Consider the following 21,252-nt stretch of genomic DNA (forward strand, 5'->3'; position numbering starts at 1 on the left):
ACCGGCGAGCGCGGCCGGATGGCGAAGGGCAGCAGGGGACCAGAGCTGCCATCGCGGCATCGTCCTGACAGCGCTGGGCCTGGGGTGGAGGGAAACTGGATTTTTTTTTTTTTTTTTTTTTTTTTTTTTTTTTGCGATTTACACACACCCAGACACACGGACACAGAGATACACTGACACACAACCCCTCCACCACCACCCTCGGGCACTGCAGCTTTCCCACCACTGAACCCCTGCGCTGGTGTGTGTATTGATCATGACACATTTGGGGAGGGGAGGGGGCACACTTATCTTTACCAAAACCGTGCTGTTCTGCCCCAAGAGAGGGCCTGAGGCTCTTGGGGGCGGCGGGGAGGGGGGAGGGAAAAATGGGACCATCTGTGGCTGCTTTGAAACATTTGTCCAAAGTCACCATCTCGGAGGGAGGCCCCGAATCACTGGAGGGGGCCGTGCCGGCCTTGCCGGGGAGGCTGGGGGGTGTCCACGGCCCCTCATCTTCCTAAATTCGGGATTGACCTTGGCTTTGGCTGGGGCGGCCACTGTGGGGGCTGATGTGGAACATCTGCCCTTGTGTCCCCAATGAGACAAACAAATTTTTTTTAAAAAAGTCGCCTTAAACATTGCCTGGAAGCGGAGCCTTCACAGAGCATCGGCTCAGCCCAGCGCTGGAGGAGCCGCACAGGGGAAGGGCCGTGTTCGCCCGGCTCTGTCCGTCTGTCCGACTGACCGTCCTTCCAACAAGGAGTCCAAATACTGAGATTGTACGTGAGAGTGTTTGTTCCATTGCGAGCTTAGTTACTGCTTTAAAAACAAAGTGTACAGAAATGGCATTTAAATTTCTCTGATGCTTCCTGGAAGCCATAGAATTTAGGGGCTTTTTTTTTTTAATAAAAACAACTAAAAAAAAAATTAAAAAAAATCTTCAAAACTCTACACTTGCTTCTGCGCTTACTTGCATGGACCCGAGGGTGGGGGCAATGCCTGAGCTCCTCTATGTTCTCAGCCCTACCAGAGATTCGTCTCCCCAGCCTGTCCTGCTGCAAGCTGCACGGAGCTAAAAATAGGGCCCCTCATTTCTTTTTCATGTGGCGCAGCAGGAGGGGCTGCGGCAGGAGCAAGGCTGGTGGCTCCGGGCAGCTCCAGCCCGACTCTGCCCGGGGACCGTGGCAGGTTTTCCTGTAAGAAGCTGATAAACGGGAATCTGGGGGGGCACAGGGTTTTCTGTGATCCAGCCACCGCAGATCCTTGTGCCTCCGCAAGGGGCAAGAGCAGAGGGGCAAGAGCAGAGGGACAAGGCTGAGGATCAGAAATCACCAATCGAGGTTAAATTCAGTCATAAAATGAAGGGCTAAATCCACCCCACACACAGGGTAATGCCCATTCCACACGCTCCTGTTCCCCAGATGAACACGGGCTCCCCTATAACCTCGTTCCCCAGTGACTTCGGGCTTCCCCAGCTGGGATCTCCTTTCCACCCCACGCACACAGAGGGAGAAGCCGAGGCCCCCAGGGATGTTCCCCCTTGGAGACACAGTCAGCTCTCTCCAAATCACGAGGCAACTTCTGTACAACCCGAATGTCTTTATTGATTCCTATTTACAGATCACAAAGCTGGCCAAAAGCAGAGTGTGAACACGGAACGAGAGCGTCGGATACATTCATCGATATAGCGCTGGAGTCGCCGGGCCCAGCTCTGCTCGGGAGGTGACGTGGTACAACAGAACGTCTCACACTTTTGGGAACAGGCATGTCCAACAATGAATTACATTCATCTATCTACAAAAGCCAGAATCGCATCAAACTGCATAAAAGCCGTAAGAACAGAAGTTGCTCCGGTGTATTTCAGGGTTTGGCTCCTTTCCCTCCCAGACTGTGGGGAAGGGCAGGAGGGGGGTGTAACTGCGTTAACAAAATCACAGGAAAACCAGATGTTTCCAGGGAAGAGCCACGAGGAGCCGCCTGAGCCAGGGCTGCCCTCGGGCCCAGCTCCTTCCACGGCCAAGCGTACACTTTGCATCTTCCATATTCCAATTATTTCCACTGTTGCCACCCCTATAACCCCCGAGGTGCTGTGCCCAGAGCAGACACCCCTGGGGCAGGCACAGTGAACTTGGTGAAGCTCCCACAACCTCTGGGAAGGGGCAGTGGCGCAGCCACTTCCACCCCGAGCGCTCACCTGCCGGGGCTGCTAAACCATCTCACATCACTTCGCATTGCACAGTCAGCTTCAAAAACTACATCGTGGACCCATCATTTTTTTAATCTATTTTTCTTTAGTACTGGCCATATTAAAAACATCCTACCTTGAAGCAGGTTTACAATATACACATCTTACAACGTCTTCCTAGAGAACGTGACACACTATGCACATCTGGAATAGCTCCTGGTTGGGGGCGCAGGGTGTTCCTGGTGTTTCTGCTGCGTGGCTGGTGAGGAGGTACCTGCGCACAGACGGGTTGTGTCCCCAGCAAGCGAGGGACAACCAGGTGCCAACTTGCAGCAGCCAAACGCGGTGACAACTGCGCAGTGAGTTACAGCGGCTCCGTTTGTGAAGGGAAACATCGGCACCTCCCTGGCCAGCGAGTCCCATGCAGATTTGGAAGGCTCCGGTGTTTTAATTGCAGCTTCCTCTGCAGAGGAGGAGGAAAGAATCTCGTCGTGTTCACCAGCGGCAGCAAGCGGGAGGCTGGTCGGGTGGCCAGGAGCACAAGCCACCCTGTCCCCTCGAGCGAGTCGTACCTGCTGCAGGGAAAAGCAACCGGCTCTGAACGGGTGACAAAGAGGCGTCTTCAAGATAATGGAGCTCGGCAGCCCAAAGCCAGGTGGGATTTGGAAATACTGCATCTTTCCCGTGCCTGTCCGAACAGGCAGGTTGTGCAAACACAAAATCTTTAATGTTTTTCCTAAACTGTTTCATGAATCCTCGTCCATCTGCTGCACTATTGGGTAACGGTCGGTCGCACATCAAACCTCTTCTTATTTTGCACAGGGCTCTGCAGCGGCCCGGGGCTTTGCGATGCACAGAAACAGAGAGAAAACACATTGAGACATGCATGAAACCACTAGCGACGCGCAGGAGCAGGGGGCAGGTGAGGCAAGTCCCTCACTTGCTTCAACTAGCAAACCCCAGCACTATCTGCGAAGGATTAATTAGCACAGTAACGACCAGCAGGGTACCTGCTGCCGAGCACAGGGGTATCAGAGATCCCCCATCCTCCAAAACATCTGCGGAGCCTGAAGAGCTGGAGGAGGAAAGAACCTGCCCAGGGGAGGGCAGGTCACTGTCACCGCTGCCCGAGGCCAAGGGTTGTCACCAGTTAGCGAGAACAGCACGAAACGCCGCAGTCTTTCCAGAGCCGCTCCGGTTCTGAGGTCTCCCCTCAACACTGTGTAGCAAGACAGCGAAGCCTCAGGGAAAAGGCCACTTTCCATAACTTTTTGAGGGGGTCAGGCCTGGGTTGGCCAAGCCCTGGTGTGGAAAATCATCTCAGCTGCTGAGCTAGAGCAGCAGGACGGGCCACACAGCCCCCGACTGTGTCTTTTTGCAGGTTTATCTCCTCCCAGCAAGTCTAACCACAACCAGAGCCACTCGTTTCCATGCTTCTGACTGGTGGAAATGCATCTACATTCATTACAGTCCAAAAAAAATTGCATGTTGTTAGATAGGATTAATCAGTAAAAGTGAAAAATGACTAGCCACAGACAACCTACACATGGTACTGGGACACCAGTTAGTCTGGTACGTGATAGCAGCAGAATCACTAGCACAAGGCAGAACATGAGCTTTGAAATGATTTTACTGAGACCTTTGCTTAGTGTGGCTCCCATCGGTGTGGTCAAACTCAGCCAGAGATTTAGTTTGGAAGGTGACGGGGACAAGAACGAAGAGTCCGGCGCAGCCGCGCAGCTGCACTATGTGTAGAAGATGATCTCTGGGATTTGTCCGTCCTCCACCGAAGTGCCGTTGTTGTTCCCAGCCGCGTAACAGAACGTAAAGCAGGTTTTGGCTCCCGTCGTCGGCGACTCGTGGATGACTTTGCGCAGTCCTTTGGTTCCGTAGTGGGAATCCGGACCCTGCAGCGGTCACAGGGGACAAGAACAGGTCAGGACAGGGACTGCAGCCCCACCAACCCGGGGCGATGAGGTCCAGGGATCCCAGCACCTCCCTTTGCTTTCTGGTTCTTGCACTGCAGGTATTTTGAGCAAAGTTCTCGTCTCTGTCACAACTTAACATTACATTTAACCAGATCTCAACAGTTCAATATCAACTATCTGAACAGCAGGCAGGCCCTGGGTTACGTGCCGGCAGAACCGGCAGCTTATCTGTATACACAAAAAACAATAATCCCATCATTTCATCACTAATGTAGCCTTTTAATTGCTGTACACTCGCAAGACAAGTTAAAAACCAACCCTGAATGCTGGTGGTGAACGGGCACATCGCACCACCAGGGGAAGGACCACAGAGCAAACCCTCCCAATTATACTACCGGCCTCGAAAAATGCAGAGTAAAAACCTCGTTGCACCAAAGGGACTGCAGACAGAGGCCTTCACCCATCGTTATAATCGTTACCATCATTATAATGCTCTCCCCCACCCCAGCCCGGTACCTTTAGAGTAGCACACGCTGTGTAGTTGACGTTGGGTAAAATCTCAACAGGCTCCTTGAACATGACCCGGAAAGTGTTTGATGACCCGTCACAGCTGAAGCCCGTGTCGTTCTGCCCCAGGACCGTGTTACTGTCCGTGTGGATGATCTGGAAGATACATGTTAAATTTAATACGCGCAGTTAGTTGAGCGCTGCCCTACACCAGCGCAGGAGGGTCCCCTGAGATGGGCTGAACCTGAGGGACACGGCAGTTTGACCAGGCCGTTTTGAGGCCGTTTCCTCTGGTCCTGGCGCTTGTTCCTGGGGAGCAGAGCCCGACCCCCCTGGCTCCAAGCTCCTTTCAGGCAGGTCAGAGATCAGAAGGTCTCCCCTCAGCTCCTGCTCTCCAGCTGAACCCCCAGCTCCCTCAACCACTCCCATCACACTTGTGCTCCAGCCCCTCACCAGCTCTGTTCCCTGCTCTCAACTCGCTCCGGCACCTTTCTTGGTGAAAGCTCTTTCTTGGCGTGAGGGGCTCAAACCAGAGGACTGCAGGCTGATGTTCTCAGCTTAGACCTTCACTTGCCTTTCTCCTCCAAGAGCTCAGGGGCACCAGAAGACCCTGACAGTTGTGGGAGTCCCAACACACTGTGCTCATCCCATCAGCCGTGCTGTGCTGGGGTCACTTTCCTGGGGATGGTTCTTCCCAAGTGATCCAGACCAGCGTTACACGCACGCACCCAGAACAACCTTTCCATAAACCACCTCAGCCTCTGAACATGGTCACTAAGGGCTTCAGGCATCTGTGTCCCTCAGTCCTTCTGGTCATGTCAAACGGGACACTGGCCACACGAGGCCACGCACCAGCACAGGTCCAGCACAGACACAGCAATTCCTTTCTTCCCTTCCCATGTTGAATCCTGGCTGCTCCACGGCATTTGTACTGCTCAGCGCAAAGGACGATCCAAGAACGACAGCAGCAGCGGCTGCTGCAGCAGGACAGAGCCAGCCTGGGCTGCTCGGCTGGGAAACGCGCACGGCTGCTCCCCCACGTCACAACTCTGAGATGTATTTCCAGAGGCTGCAAGCGGACCTGGGGAGATCCGGCAGTGACGCACGCAACAGGACGTTGCATAAAACCGAGAGCAATAATCCTCCTTATCCCCAGTGCCCCATCTGGCCCTCACCACATCTGCCAAGCACCCTGTCTAGAAAACAAATACAGTCCCTTCCCACTCAAGATTTTGTTGTATATTTACCAAAAAGTGTAACTCAGTCCCTACAGCAGCAAATATTTTTAACATAAAAGAGAGAATTACCTGTATATTTACTTGGTAATCCGTTGGCCCATGTATGGATCCGTATAATCCAAACCCAACTACAAATATCCTTTTGTTTACTGAGAACCTGCAGGGACAGATCAGGAAAGTCAGACCAGCTTACCACTCCTGTGCTGTTTTAGTACATGGATGATACACAAATATCTTCACTCACTTTAATTTTATACCCGTGATTTAATCAAACATATCACAGCTTTAAGTGCAACTCTTACTAATAACCGAAATCCTTTACGGAAACAATTTACAAGCTTAAACCTTTAACTGTCCTAAAGGGCTGGCAATAATTTTGTTTGCTCATGTAAAATGCAAAGCTGCACGATCCCATCGCTGAAACTTCAGGGTCTGGGCTCAGAAAGCATTTTGAGGTTGCGGAACAACGTCAGCAACGGCCGCCCTGCCAGCAAGAAACAGCAGAGACACTTAAAGTGTCATTAGATATTTCACTGCTGAGCGCGGGAGGAGAATCATTCATGTGCTGCTGAGTGTGTGCTGGGTAGAGCTGCAAGGCAGCTGCGCTCAGGGTTTACCCAAGAGTAGAAAATAAGACTCGATAGCGCCTGAACGTGGGAATACCGCTTCCTACGGGATATTCACCCGCTGCCCCCCTGCAGCTCCATCCTCTCAGTGCCTACCAAACTGCCAGGGTCACTTCTTCACCCGTCCACCAAACCTCTCAGTCCTGCACGTTTCAAGAACAAGCATCTGCGGCAGTGAGCAGCATCAAATATCCAGTGTTGAAACTGCAAGAGTGACCCTGCTGCTGCCAGCAGCTGCGCTCAAACACAAGCTCCAAAAGGTCTCTGAACGTTAAATCCAAGAGCAGCGAGTGTTTGCTTCCAATTATGACCTCCTGTAAGGGATGGCCCAGAAGATCCAACCGACAGCTCTCTCGATATGCAAGAACTGCCGATGAAAAGGCTTAAGAATTTTCAAGAACTATATGAAAGCGAGTCCCCCTTCCACCCAAGGCACAGATGAGATCAGGAAATAACCAGGGCTTTTCGATGACCTCCCATCTGCTCTAACCACCCAAAACTTGCAAACCCCCACCTGCCCCCCCACACCTCCACGTTTCTGTCACCATGACCGGGCTTTGCTATTTCTCTACAAGCTTAGGTCTGAACACACCAGATATCAGCAGAAAAGCAGGCACAGCAAGCATTTTATTCTAATCCCTCCCTCAAACAGGCAAGATTAAGGGGTTTCAAAGAGCCATGTTCACACTCAGAACAGGGAACTGAGCTGATGGAGCACGGGTTTGTCACACATCCAGGCACCGGAGGAAGCCATGAGCTCACTCCAATCACTCTCTGCCCGTACGGCTGCAGGAAGCCGCTTGAAAAGGAGGGGAATTATCCCCCAAAAGGCCTGTGCTGCAGGGCCCCATTTGCTGGAAACCTTTGCCAACACAGAAGCAAATCGGTAGCCTGCAGCTCCATGTGTGCGTTAACACATCGGGCGATGCTTTTGCCCAACAAAACTCTTTGCAGAGTTCACAGCAAGGTTTCTATGGTGGAAATCAGGGTCTGGCATGTAACCTCGCAGGTTTAGGTCTAGAGGAGGCTCAAAGCTCAGTAAACATGAATCTACCGGCAGCAGAATTAGCAGAGGAGCTGACCTTATCCTGTCACTAGTCCCACTGTACCCCCAGCGGCTCTCCACCTGCTGGAATCGGCTGATGCTGCACTCCTTCCCGCGCAGGCAGCACCGCGGCCTGTCGATGAATTCCACCCGCGGCTTCGGGTTCACGGTGAAGTGCAGGAACAGGCTGACCACCTCCCGGTCCGTCAGGATGCCTGACTGCGCGGGGCCTGCGGGGGGGACAAAAGCAGCAACGTCATCAGTGCTCAGTCAGCAGAAGGGATCTTTTCAGGTTAAATGGGGAAGCAAACTTGCAGCTAAGAGTGGGCCAAACCCACGTCACACCGGTAAAGAAAGATGGGGACAGACTTTTGAGCAGGGCCTGTTGTGATAGGACAAGGGGTGATGGTTTTAAACTAAAGGAGGGAGATTCAGGCTGGACATGAGGAAGGAATTGTTGGCCGTGAGGGTGGTGAGAGCCTGGCCCAGGTTGGCCAGAGAGGTGGTGGCTGAACCATCCCTGGAGACATCCCAGGCCAGGCTGGACGGGGCTCTGAGCAACCTGAGCTGGTGCAGATGTCCCTGCCCATGGCAGGGGGCACTGGGGGGGCTGGGAAGGGCCCTTCAACACCAATTGTTCTATTATATCTCACTGGTGTGTCAGGAGGTCAAACTCCGGACAGAAACAGGTCGCAGAGCTCTGTATGGAGCCTGGTTACCGTCAACTTAGAAAATACAGGAGTACTTTTCTGTCAAGACAAAAGTAGTTCAGCTGCTTTGATTCCCTTCTTCTCTTGGGCATTTAACCTCTGCTTTCGGTTTGTTTGGTTTTGGGGTTTTGTTTACTTTGCTTGTGTTTTTTATCTGATTTTTTTTAATACTTTTGTTACAGAACAGAGGGAAAAACGCTAACAATTTTCATGGGAGTTGAAACACATTCTCGTCTTTTTTTCTCGGTAACTCAATAGTTTTTCCAAAGTGATGCTAAACTCAAGTTTTAGAAACTACTTGGAATATTTTTCAAAAGTGGAACTGGATAAAAACTAATATTTTAGCATAAGAGCCAAATGCTGCTCTGCACCTCTGTTTGCAAGAAGCTTTTAACAGAAACAAGCCCACTTCGTACTGGAGAAACAATGGCATTAAGTGCTCTTTAATGTGGGAAGCAAATGCTGAGCTACTTGTTGGTCCAAAACGACTTGTCGCTGGTTAAATTCAGCACGATGTTCTACAGACACAGGGTGGTCCAAGGCTGCAATACGCAGATATGAAAGAATTTAAGGAAGCTGACTGCTAACAGATAAATAAGCTCACAGATACTTTGCTCAGCAAAAATCAGTTGTCATTGATCATGTCTGAACTTATCCTGTGTTGCTGGAATTTGATTCTCAAATTACTTGCTCTAAGGGAAGGGAGTGACACGTCTGCCAGTTAAAACATCTTCACACAAAACTCCATGTTTGATCCCAGATTATACAACAAACTGACTGCAAAAATCGTTTTTCTTTTTTTTTTTTTTTTCCTTCTTGCTTTTGCGAGCAGAGGGCAGGGAGGAATGGTTTCCCTCTCCTGCTTCTGCTGTGATCACCAAAAAAAATCAGAGTCACTCAGGAAAAGGACAAAGCCAAAGCAACTCCAAGACAGACCCTTGTTTAAGAACAGCTGAGCGGTGCAGCCTCTCAGGCTCGGGGCTTCTTTTGTTCGTGTTTTAGATTAAAGGTCTATCCCAGTGAGATGGAAGGATTCAAGATCTGAAGGAAGGGTTGAAAGAAACAGAAGGTGGGTACCAAGTTTCAAGCACAGATTTACTCCTTCATCTTGAAGTATGTACAATATTGGCTGTTGATAAGCTGACACCATCTCTGCCTTGAGAAGCAATTTGCAAAGGAAATGGTGTCAGTGACTGGGTTTGCTTCTTTGTACACAGAACTGCAGCCTAGAACAAGTTTAAGTTTTGAAAATGGCTCCACAGTGTCTTCTAGCACGAAAACTATTTAAGCTGATTGCCAGTTTTAATCCCTGGAGAATCACTGCGGTAGGAAGTGAAACACAACAGGCAACGAAGACAAAATTGAAAAAAAATCTTTAGTCAAAACTGTTAAATGATTTAGACATCTCCATAGATCAAAATCTTAACATAAACTTGAAAAATGCTTTGAGAAATAGACTAAACGACACCAACCCTTCAGCTCAAAGAAGATTTTGAAAGTTTTTTCTGGTCTGGGGCTCTGCTCTGAACAGCCAATGCCAGCGCTGGGTTACAGGTGGCAGCAAACAGAGGATGGGGAGAACCAGCCTCCCTTCTCTTTGGGAGCAATCAGCACCAATTCTCTGCAACTCTGTTAGCTTGGTGTAGTTTAAATGCTCGGAATGGTCAGACCGGAAAGCGTGAGACCCGGGTTGGATCTTTGCTATGAGCTGAATGAGAAAACCGCCGTCTAAACACACTGTGAGTACAACGAGCTACGATCCCACTCGCTCCTACTTGCTGGAGCCCGTAGTCTCCATCACTCAACAAGAGTGAACGGTCAGGGATGGCGACAACATTTATACAGCAGATTTTGTAGATCAGTGGGAATGGGGGATAATCTCAAAGTTAAATTACTACAGCATACACAGAGAAAATCCATTTTCATGTGCTTGATTCTCTGTAGTTCAGAGAAAGCAAAGAGCAGGGTTGCCAGAAACACCTTTTGTTCAGTTACCTGCTGCAAACTCCTCAATAGTCATCAACGGGAAGCGGATAAGAGAAAGCGCTTTGCCCAGAACTTTCCGCTTGTTCTCTGGAATCACCTGAAGCTGCTGCCGTTGACACTCGGCCTCCGACCAGCGAACCACCGCGTTAAACAAACGAACCTCCCGGATCCCCAGGGTGTCCCTCTCCAGCACCGCGACCAGGGTGTCTGCAAGGCACGACAGACATGGACAAATTCAGGCACTAACCCAAATCACCCCATTTTACCTACCCAGAGGTACCCTATGTACAGCCAACTAAAAGAGAAGCAGTTTTAAAAACAGCATCTCCCAAAAGTGCTGCCTGCAGCCGCTGAGGAAGATAAATCTGCATATTCCATAAGGAAATAACTCACTGGACCAGCGAACGGTGCCCATTTAATTGGCAAGTTAATGGAAGCGCAGTAGGATGAATTGCAACCTACTTGACGTCAAAGCTGGATGAAGCACGCAGCGTGAAAGCCAGAAGGTTACCCGTGCCTTACCTTCACGGTCCATCTCATTAGAAGAAGGTTGAAGTCTGAATGTTAATGTTTATTGACTGCAGACAGCAAGTTTGGAAACTGCATACGATAATTAAAACAGCCAGTTCTTGCTTCCAAAAACGCAACACCTTTTTAACTCCAAAATCTGACGCTCGGTGAATAATGCCAACTCCACAAAAGGCAAGTTACACCCACCCCAAACCTGCCAACATCAACAGAGGAAACGGGCTTTGTGTCGTGCCCAGAAAAATCAAGTTGCACCAAATAAGCAGATTCCAGAGTATTTCTGCGAGCAAGTGTGCTCTTTGCTAACGCCAGAGACTGTTCGTCCAACGGCTCGTCCAGAACAGCAAAGCCACAAAAGAGAAGTGCCAAGTATTAACCTGTGACAACTGTTACGAAAGCAGGAAGAGGGAGGAGGGAAAGCAGCTCACCCAGGTCGATGTCTGTAAAACCCTCTGCATTGATGGCATCCGACGTGTTCTTGTCGATGTTCTCCAGGCACAGGCTGGCCAGCTGAGGCTCATCAAAAAGTCTTGCCTAGTAATGAAGAAGCAGTCATTAATACAAAAGGTATTTTGAAGTTTACACTAAATAAAGACCCCCCTTCTTCCCCAGAGCCCACCTCCATTAGCAACACCGTGCCTAAGCGCATCCCGAACCCGCTGCGCTGCAGCCACCTTTCACAAGCGGTTAAGCAGGACAAGAAAACACGAGAAAAATCTGCATTGGGCACCAGCCCTGGTTTCATTCTGTGTGTCTTCAGGCACATCTTTGTTTTACCATCACATCAGTGAACATGGTTATAGTGCTTTCTAGCACCATATTGACTATGTCCCCTGAGCATGCGTAGTTTTTACTACATAATTTATATATTTAAAAGAAAGTTCTGTCCAATGACTCCAGGCCTGCTCACTCTAGGAACACACAGAGCCAGTTTGTTCTGTAAGAACAGTTGCACAGATCTCGTGTATTAGCAATACCGCCTTAGCTCGAGTCCCAGAGAGATGCGCACAACCCCGCAGGGTACACAACCTGCTTAGTGCTTTTGCATGTTTTGCAAAGAAACAGCTACTCTAATCTAGTTACCTTAAAGAATCCCCTCCAAACGAGGTTACTATTCCACACAAAGCTTGCACACAGCTTGGGAAGCTGCTCAGAATCTCTGTGCAGTTTAAGTGCAGTCTCGTAACTATTTCTCTACCAATTTAGATCCCCCTAGAGCACCAAGACACGTTAGCGTAAGCTTCAATTTCCGCAAAAACCGCTGCTGCAGACACTGCCACCGATGCAGTAACTACAACCAGAGCCTGAAAGACGCTCGTGATCCTGCCAAGGAAGAAAAAAATCCAGCAGACATATCCGCTGGGCAAGACAGGATGACCCCTCAGGGCCAGCACACCTGAGTGCACTGGGGCCCTGCTCATCAGCACTAGAGTCCTGTAAGGAAGAATTCAAAATGACACAGAACTGCTCCATTTTGGACAATCAACTCCGTAACACTCAGAAAACTTCCAGTTTTGTATTGTGATGGACCTCGCTCAAGGGACATAACGCAGATGATTGCGAACTCACCTGTGTTAACAGCATGAACGCGTTGTCTGCTCGGAGGTTTTTTTTAAGAAACTCCACACAATGAGCTTCAAGGGCTGGAACTGCATATTTTTTAGCTGTGTAAAGTGTTGTCATAACAGTCTCTGGTCCAATCTGCACTTCGTCTGAATAAAGAAATCTGAAAACATGCAAACGAAACATTGCTCCGGTGAAGTCAATAAGATCACGGGGTAAAAACCCTTCAAATTCATAAAAAAACATGTTTGTACTTCTGCCCATCATCCTGGTCCTGTTTCCTATACTGGAGAGATGAAGGGTTTTCACACCAGTAACAATGAAGGAGAACATATGAGAAAATGCCTGAACGGGTGAGTATCAACAGAACTACAAGGGTCAGCACGTGCACTTATTCGACTTGCTGACCAGAACACCTCCCATTGCTGTGTCTGCATGGTGTAACTATACATAACTACATATTTACAAAATTATAAGCTACACAGCTTAGTTTTGCCCATACTGCCGATCAGCAGCAGGAGGACATATTCATTTAACTATTGCTAAAGCAAAACATGGAGGGAGTCAGATATTTTTGTGCAGCAGCTCCACCAGACTTCTCCCCAGGAAAAGAGCGATTTAACACCAGCATTTAAACACCCTTGAACAGATCAACAAAAAGGTGTTTTATTTAGAAACTCAATGATCTCCGCTCTGCAAAATGGTTCACTGCTGTCATTAAAAATATCCTTCTCTACGATCAATGTGTTCATTGGGGTTATATGGTACGTTAGAAGCCGCTTACTTGAGCAGAGCGAGGAAGGCAGCGGGCTCCACGTCAGGCAGCTCAATCTCTGTAGAAGTTGTGGCCATTCCACCATTGAACATCGCATCGAAGACCGCGCTGCCCACGGCCAGCACAAACCTAACGTTAAAAAAAAAAAAAAACAACAAAAACAAGCAAAAAGAAAAACTTATGTTAAACCATATTCATTTTCTAAAAAAAAAATCCCCAGGCTAGTTGCTGTTCCCCAAGGGCACCCCCAGGGAAAGCAAATCCTTCCCAGTGTTACAGCAATAATCTTTTGGAACAGAAGGGAGTGTCGGGCTTTCTGTTCGTTTACTGCAAAAACACCAAAGTTGCGAGCAATTTCCTTTTGAGCCCTGTCCCAGTATACAACATAATAATGGTTCCCCAAAGATTGTGAGCATCATGGAACAGAATAATATGCGGCTGCTTTGCAAAGTCCTCTCAGGAGCCTGTGGACAATCTCTGAGGTTGAAAAGCCAAGAAATAGTGAAGTTGAAGAATTCAAGTTCCTCCAGTGAACAGAGCCCAAGTCTTGGTGCAATTCCCCACCGTCACATACTGAGAACTTAGGGAAAACTTGTCACTACGCACCACCCGTCCTCCCTTCTCCTCAGCATCCTGGGTGACAGCAGAACAAGCCCTTAAAATGCTCTAATTCCACTGGCTGCACCACCGGAGCTGCAGACGCACATGAGCTGCCACCTGACACGTCGACAGCCCCTTCCTTCCATGCAAAACCTTTTTCAGACTCAGCCTAGAAAGCTGAGAAAACCCCACTCAAAGCAAACGAGCACTGCTGGGTGCACACAAACCCTCATCAGCTCTAAAGAAACAGGGGGCAAGAATTCCCACAAATCAGGTTTGAGACTGAAAATAATATTCCAGCGCTCCCATGTAAATGAGATGATAAACACCTCTCTGATAAACACCAACTCCTATTTTAGGAGGAGACACGGACCTGGGCTGCGTGTGTATATTTAAGCCGCTGAACCTGCTTTATGCCTTAAAAAAGCCATTTTGAGAACTTCCATTGTTGGAAAATGCAGAGAGGGGTTTTTCCCAGCAAAGCGATCTTGTCGCTGGTGTCTGCAACCCAGCAGCTCCCTCGAGTTAAACACAGGCAGGTCACAGCTCGGCGGCGCGGGGAAGCAGAGCAGACCGGGCTGCAGCGGCGATTATGGCAACCGCTGCTCCAACCCACTGTAAAAAGGAAGGAGCTGGGAAATCCAGGGGCTATCGCCATGGCAGAGTTTGACACGCGCTTCGACAGGGAGAAGCGTCAAGAACCGCTGGCAGAAAACCGTAAGGAAGGCACGAGACAGAAACCTCCAGCACCCAGACCCCAAGAAAAGCCCATCCCTAGAGGGGGATTTTGCTGCAGCAGGAAATGCCACAGAAGCTTTTTTCTTTTCCTTTAAAAAAAAAAAAAAAAAAAAAAAGTTCATTTTCTCACTCTCACCCTCCCCTCCCATGCAGAGGACCTTCCACGGACACAATGGCGCAAAGAGCCGTGGACGTGCCAGGCTCGTTTGGCTGACGAGCTGGGTTGCATTGTTTCTGATCGGTTAAGAGAGCTGGGGACAAACCACAGTGATTAAAAAAAAAAAAAAAAAGAGTACACATATGCATATGTCTATCAAACACTTCTGAAGGAGAATGTCAAGAACAAATTAAAAAAAAAAAATCTTCTTCACAACACTAGAATTGCCAGATGAAACAAAAATCCTTGTTGGTACAAAAGCGGTGATGGTGGTGAGACAATCGCAGGCATTATTTGCTACTAAAAATTAACATAAATTAATTGCACTCTAAAGTTTTAATTCTCACAGCCAGCACACTACACATCCTCAAGGAGCAGACATCCTGCAGAAACAATTTAAAAAGGGCATTCATTTAAAAAAACCTCTCAAATGTTTGCTTCCATTTCACTTCAGGACAAGCCAGCCTGATTTTTTTAAACCTGCATACCACCTCTCTCCTCCATCTGCTCCGCTGCGGAGAAATCTTAAAATACCTATTATTCCAGAAGAGCTGACATGGGAACAGAGCAACGCATGATGTGCTGGAGCTCGGTGAAACCGTAGGTGACGAGCAGCTAATGAACAACGATTATTTGCTGGCTGCGTCCTTCCAGCGCAAGGAGTAGAGACACCAGGTGAAACAAGCGGGAGGCAGGTTCTAAAACTCCCAGGAGAAGCTCTTCACATGCAACCCCAGAAAATGAGCGGTGGGACAGCCAGCACACGATGCTGCCGGTGCTACAGGTTAGTACGCATCCGAGGAAAGGCAGGATGAGCCCAGAAGAGACACCTGGCAACAGCAGCCAAAAACCTACTCAGACTGTCCCCAGGCTGGAGTACACAGGGGGGCACTGCCACATGCTTGTCCTCGTCCCCTCTGGGTCATGTTTTCTGGCCAATTAACAAGTTTAATTATCGCACCCACGCAGCACCTGGCTGGTGAGGTTTAGATGTTTCTAATCTTGCTGTTGTGCTCAATGAAGTGAGTCTGGAAAGAGACAGAAAAAAAAAAACGACCTTCTCTCTTACTGCTGGGGCTGATCAAGGCCTTGACCTTGGCCACGTTAGCGCTGTGAAGCTCGGAGGCAGCCTGCTCGGACCGGCGCTTTGCTAGCCTTGACAGCAAAAAAACTTCAGGCCATTCCATCTTCTTCATGGCTGATTCATCAGCGAGAGGGGACGAGCTCACAGTGCAGAGATAGAGGTTGCTCCAGGGTACAAAAGCAACTTCTGCAGGGTCTGGAGCTTCCTGAAGGTGGAAAACGTCTGATCTCGAGGCTGCAGATGCTTCGCAGGACAGATGTTTGGATAGACGCACCTTCAATCAACAGGGCTTCCACACACAAAATGAACGGTTGCTCTTGGTTGCTATGCGAAATATCTGTTGTCTGCTTCTACGGCTTTATACAAACTGCTGAAGCTCTTAGAAACACACCTGAACCTACCGTTATGTCACTCTAGAATCCTCCTCCCTGCACCACCACCACGCATGGACTTCACCTGCGATCGCTCAGCATACACGTCATTTAACAACCTCAACCTACGGATAACACAACCCCTGCGGAGCCCGACCAGGGAGCAGGTCTGCGACTCTCAGACTTTTTGCGCTGACCAGTTTGCTGCCCAAGTCGGCAATTTCTAATGTGCCATGTAGCCACATCGATACCAAAGTAAGATACTGCAGAGCGCTCCTCGAGGCAACACTGGCCAAAAACCCCGTTTAGGATACACTCGCATCGCCGCCACACTTTACAGCTGGCCCAGTCTGAGAATTAACACAATAAAACCAGGCTGTGGAAATACCTGTTAACCGTGCGCTATTTCAGACACCAAGCGCCAAAGCGCAAACATCTGCCCTTGGTTGCCGAAGCAACACGGTGCCTCTCGAATTAAATTTGTGGCTGCTTTGCGACTCAATTCCAGTGCAGAACATCTCCTGCTGAGGGAGAACTGAGCGCAGAAGGGGTCTGGGTGGTTTTATTTTAAGCTGTTTCTGAAATAACCACCATGCTTCATGAATCATCAGGATATCCCAACTGTAATATCATAAGGCAAGTTTTACTAAAATCTATATAATCCGTAAGTGGGATGTCATGGCATGACACGCTCTATTCTATCTTTACCACCCAGAGCACCAGATGGATTTCAGAGCAATTAAGTAGCATTTCACTTTGGGGCTGGTTTTTTTTTTAAAGCTTCATTTATTTTCCATTTATTTCTGGGCTGAACATTGCCCCTCCCCACTGAGCAAGCCTAGCTCTCAGGACAGGAGCAAGCTTACCCAAATACTAATTAAGCTTCGAATTATAAAAGAACTAACACCCTAAACGCTCATATCAGCCTAGAACAAGTGTGTTTCATTTGGAAAGCGAGAGAAAAAGGGAAATCTGAAGGGGAAACTACCATGAGCATGTGTGAGAAAAGCGATCGTTCGAAGCTGTTTGGAGCGAGGCTCCCTTTGCCAAGCACCATTTCTAAGTGCGCCAGTCAGCCTTCCCACCTCCCAGATTAAAGCAGGTCCCGTCTTGGAGCGAAAGGCTCTGTGCTGCCGGCACCGCCGAGCGGCCGCTGCCCGGAGCGGTGGCACTGCCGACTCACCGAGGCCGCCTCGCGAAGCAGCCGCACGTCGACCAGCCGCGTGGCTTTCGCGTTATCCAGGTGGACGAACTCCCAGCTCGAGGGCGAGCGAGCGGCTCCGAGCTGCGAACTCTCAAATGGCAGCTCGGCCTCAAACATCAACCTCGGCTGCTCACCCCGTGCCCGGCTGTCATCCTCAATTCAGCGCTTCTAGAATCGGGGCGTTTGTTTTATAGCGGTGGATGACCTTCCCCTCCACCCCCCCCAAATAGAGGCCTTCAGGAAAGATTCAATAAAGGGTTTTTTAAAGGAAAACGTGGCAAAAATTTGGGTTCTCAAATCATTGCGCCTTCCCTTCCATCCCCAGTGCTCTCAGCGATCCCTGTATCTGTCGCAGAGATCGGGCAGTCTTGGAGACTATCCCTCCTGTCCCTGACAGAAAACAAGGATTGCTCCTGGGCAAAATCCAGGGATTTGGGTTTTTCACCTCGCTGCGCTTGCCCCAGTCACACCCGCCCTCGGGGGACAACACGCCAGCCCGAAGCTGGACCTGGTGACCGCAAGAAGAAACACAAAATCCATCCGAGTGCTGGGGCAGACGTGAGGTGACGGGGACCGGCCACGCAACGGGCAGAGACCCCGGCCCCACAGACCCCAGCCCCAGAGACCCCGGCCCCAGAGACCCCCCCCCCAGGCCCCAGAGACCCGACCCCGGCCCCAGAGACCCGACCCCGGCCCCAGAGACCCGACCCCGGCCCCAGAGACCCGACCCCGGCCCCGCTGCCCGGGTCCGTCCCGCCGGGCCGGCGCTGGGCCTGGCTGCGGCCTGCGCGCCCCCCGCGCTCCCCACGGCGGGCAAAACGCGGGGGGAAGTTTCCCGACGCCCCCTTCTCCGCCATGAGCGACGCACAAAGCACAGCCCCCGCGCCCCGCTTCGCACCCCCCGCGGCAAACCCGCGCGCAGCCCACGGCCCGTCCCGGGGCCCGGGACCCCCGCCACCCGCAGGGCCCCGCGCGGCCCCCGCCACGGCGCGGCCCCCGCGGCTCGGCAGCCGCCCGCTCCCGCCGCGGGCCCGCTCCCACCTGTGCGCCGGGATGCGCTGCGAGCCGCGGCCCTTCCCCACCAGGAAGTGCACGTCGCTGAGCACCTCGTTGTTGAACAGGAACGCGAAGCGCTCCTGCACCGTCGGCTTCGTCGCCTGCCAGTTATAGACCGGCTCCCGCTGCAGCGCCGCGCCCGGGCCGCCCGCCCCCGCGGCGGCCCCCGCCGCCCCCGCCGCCGCCGGGCCCCCCGCGCCGCCGCCGCTCGCCGCCGGGTTGGCCGCGCCGCACTGGTTGTAGCTGAGGCCGGCAGGCGACGGCGGCGCGCCGTTGGTGCAGGCGGCGGGGGCGGCGGCACCGTTGCCCGGCGGCGGCGGCTGCGGGCAGGAGGAGGAGAGGCCCCCGGGGCCCCCGCCGCTCCCACCGGCCGCCATCTTGTGCGGCGGAGGCGCGGCAGCGGGCGGCGCGGGGCGGCGCTGCAGCAGCACCAGCACCAGCAGCGGCGGGCGGGACACGGCGGCGGGCGGCAGCGGCAGCGGGGCGGCGATGGCGATGGCGGCGCCGCGGCGGCTGCCGGTGCCGGTGGCGATGCAGAGAGCCGGGCAGCAGCGGCGCATGGGGCCCCGCGCGGCGCCGCCGCCGGCCGGGCCAGGGGGGAGCGGCGGCGGGGCGGGGAGCGGGCGGGCCTGAGGGGACAGGGGGCCGGGCCTGGAGGGTGTGGAGGGGCGGTGAGGACGCGATCGCTGAGGGCGTGATTCCCGAGGAGCAGTTTTGGGGCGTCTGGGGGACAATCCCTGAGGGGCAGTTTGGGGCATGAGGGGCGATCCCTGAGGGGGGAATCCCTGGGGGGCAGTTTTGGGGGATGAGGGGGCGATCCCTGAGGGGGGAATCCCTGGGGGGCAGTTTTGGGGGATGAGGGGGCGACCCTCGTTTCAGGGATGAGGGGGTGATCCCCGAGGGGGTGAGGTGGCCATCCCTGAGAGGCAGTTTTGGGGGATAAAGGGGCAATCCCCTGAGGAGCAATGTGGGGGGCACGGGGAGTAATCCTTGAGGGGCAGGTTTTGGTGGATGATCCCTCAAGGGCAGTTTTTGGGGATGAGGTGAGGGGGATCGCTCTGGGGAGGAGGAGGGTTGGAGGGGCCAGGTTGGAGTTTGTGGACGGGTGAGGAACGGGGAGGGCGCAGTTCATGGAGGGGAGGGTGAGGGTTGTGGCGATGAAGGGGGTTGGTGCTGGGGGGCGAGCAGCGAGGGAGGTCTGGGCCGCAGTGGGGGTGTAGAGCTGGAGGGGATGTGGAGGGTGCGAGGGTCACTGCCTTCCAGCTCTCACAAACCAACCTTCCCTCTAAGCAGGGACCCAAGCCTCCGCCATCCCAGGACACCGTGTATTCTTTGTGCCCAGCAATTCCTCAGAATAATTAGCCTGGAGTGACAGGCTGACACCGGGCCTGGAGCACCACGTTAGTGGAACCACCGTGGATATTACCCTGCACGTACCAGGGAGCCAGAGCTCTCCCTGGGGACAGGCTGGTCCCTCACCTGGTTGTGCCCCGCTGCCACCCAGACCTGCGAGCTCAGCTCGACAGAGGGGCACCCCGGCCAGCATCCCCACCGACGGCCGCATCCTTGCCAGCCCACAGGAGGTGGAAAATGGCACGGGGGAGTCTGAAAAGCAGAAGATTAATTAAGAGGCTGTGCCACTGCCTTGCTGTGATCTCAGTAACTGAACCGTTAAAGTGATTTATTCTCCACGGGGTAATTACATTCCCCTTTTCTCTGTTATCCGTCCCCTGATCTGTGTTCAGCTTGTGGAGACGCATGCACATGCATTCAGGAGCAAGCGTATGGTCCTTGATTCAACATGTTCAGTGAGGAGATGTCCTGCCTGCTGCTTCTGTTGTCTGTACCTTTGCATTACAGTTTCTGTAATACACAAAGACGTGCTGTTTATATTGATTCAAAGCTTGCAGACCCTCGGATAGCTCAGGGATCTCCCGATAAACCACCAGAGCCAGACGCTGCTGAGCCACATCACAGCAGTGTTACACCGCTAATTTTGATCAAGAGCTTCCAGCCTGGTTTTGTATCATTTTATCAAATACCTATTTCTGCTGCCTTATGTGCCGGCAGGTTTCTGCTGCATTTTTTAAAGCTGTGTTGTTAATACATTTCATGTGGACGAGTTTGGGAAACTCCTGTAGCCACAGCTCTGCGGGGATCTGAGCAGTCCCTGCTGGCATCTGGTCTGTGCACACAGGAATGAGCAGGAGCCTTTAGAGGGACAGTTCTCCTTCCTGTTAAATCTCTCTTATATTAATAAAAACCAAGTATTAAAGATCTATTCTGTTTTAAAAACACTGCGTCCTGTTGTCTGTCACGCCATTTGCTTCACGCATCACACACTCAAACCCCCTTACTGGCCGAGCTCCTTCCATGCATTTCAGTATCACAGTTCTTTTACTCACAAATGCGATAACCCGGACATTTTCCCAGTCCTGACTCAGTCCTGTTTGGTTTTTGGATGCTTCATTCGGGCCATAAACATTAGAGGGAGCTAAAGACTGCTCTGTGTGCCCGGCTGGGCCGCGGGATGGCTGGGCACTTCTGATTTCTGGCAGGGTTGGAGCCTCGTCCAGGGCAGGTTGGCACCGGGTGGTCAGTCCCGCAGCCCTTTGGCTACCGGGAGGGTCACCAAGAGGTGCATGAGCATCCAGGGCCAGTGGGGATGGAGGTGGTGGAGGCTGAAGCGTTTGTGCGGCAGCATTCCCTGCTCCCAAATCCCAGCAAAGCCACGGCTGAGCCATCCTTGAGAAACATGGTCTGATGGGGAGCAGCTGAGGGAGCTGGGGGTTCAGCTGGAAAACAGGAGCTGAGGGGAGACCTTCTGACCTCTGAACTGCCTGAAAGGAGCTTGGAGCCAGGGGGGTCGGGCTCTGCTCCCCAGGAACAAGTGCCAGGACCAGAGGAAACGGCCTCAAGTTGCGCCAGGGGAGGTTGAGGTTGGATCTGGGGAACAACTTCTTCCCCAA

General features: G+C 51.9%; 1 protein-coding gene and 1 long non-coding RNA gene across 6 annotated transcripts; one reads left to right on the top strand and one right to left on the bottom strand.

Moving 5' to 3' along the window:
- Positions 1–1,561: 1,561 nt before the first annotated feature.
- Positions 1,562–18,855, bottom strand: BTBD2 (BTB domain containing 2). Of its 5 annotated transcripts, none has more exons than XR_010607675.1 (10): positions 18,269–18,855; positions 13,083–13,202; positions 12,305–12,461; positions 11,164–11,269; positions 10,217–10,414; positions 7,549–7,741; positions 5,910–5,997; positions 4,612–4,758; positions 3,807–4,074; positions 1,562–3,009 (listed from the first exon to the last, which is right to left on the bottom strand). XR_010607675.1 is itself a non-coding variant. In XM_065652554.1 (9 exons), exons 1-9 carry the CDS (start codon positions 18,841–18,843, stop codon positions 3,913–3,915), a joined length of 1,746 nt encoding a protein of 581 aa, XP_065508626.1. In that variant the 5' UTR covers positions 18,844–18,855; the 3' UTR covers positions 1,562–3,912. The 5 variants fall into 5 exon arrangements, 2 of the variants coding, with proteins under 2 accessions (XP_065508626.1, XP_065508627.1); XR_010607674.1 differs by having other exon boundaries at positions 1,562–3,386; XR_010607673.1 differs by having other exon boundaries at positions 3,178–4,074.
- Positions 18,734–20,578, top strand: LOC135999087 (uncharacterized). The gene is made up of 2 exons (XR_010607676.1): positions 18,734–18,802; positions 19,577–20,578. It is a non-coding gene; the product is annotated as an uncharacterized LOC135999087 (long non-coding RNA).
- The last annotated feature ends 674 nt before the right edge of the window (positions 20,579–21,252 follow it).

This window comes from Caloenas nicobarica, chromosome 27 (assembly GCF_036013445.1).
Source record: "Caloenas nicobarica isolate bCalNic1 chromosome 27, bCalNic1.hap1, whole genome shotgun sequence".
NCBI classification, from domain to species: domain Eukaryota; kingdom Metazoa; phylum Chordata; class Aves; order Columbiformes; family Columbidae; genus Caloenas; species Caloenas nicobarica.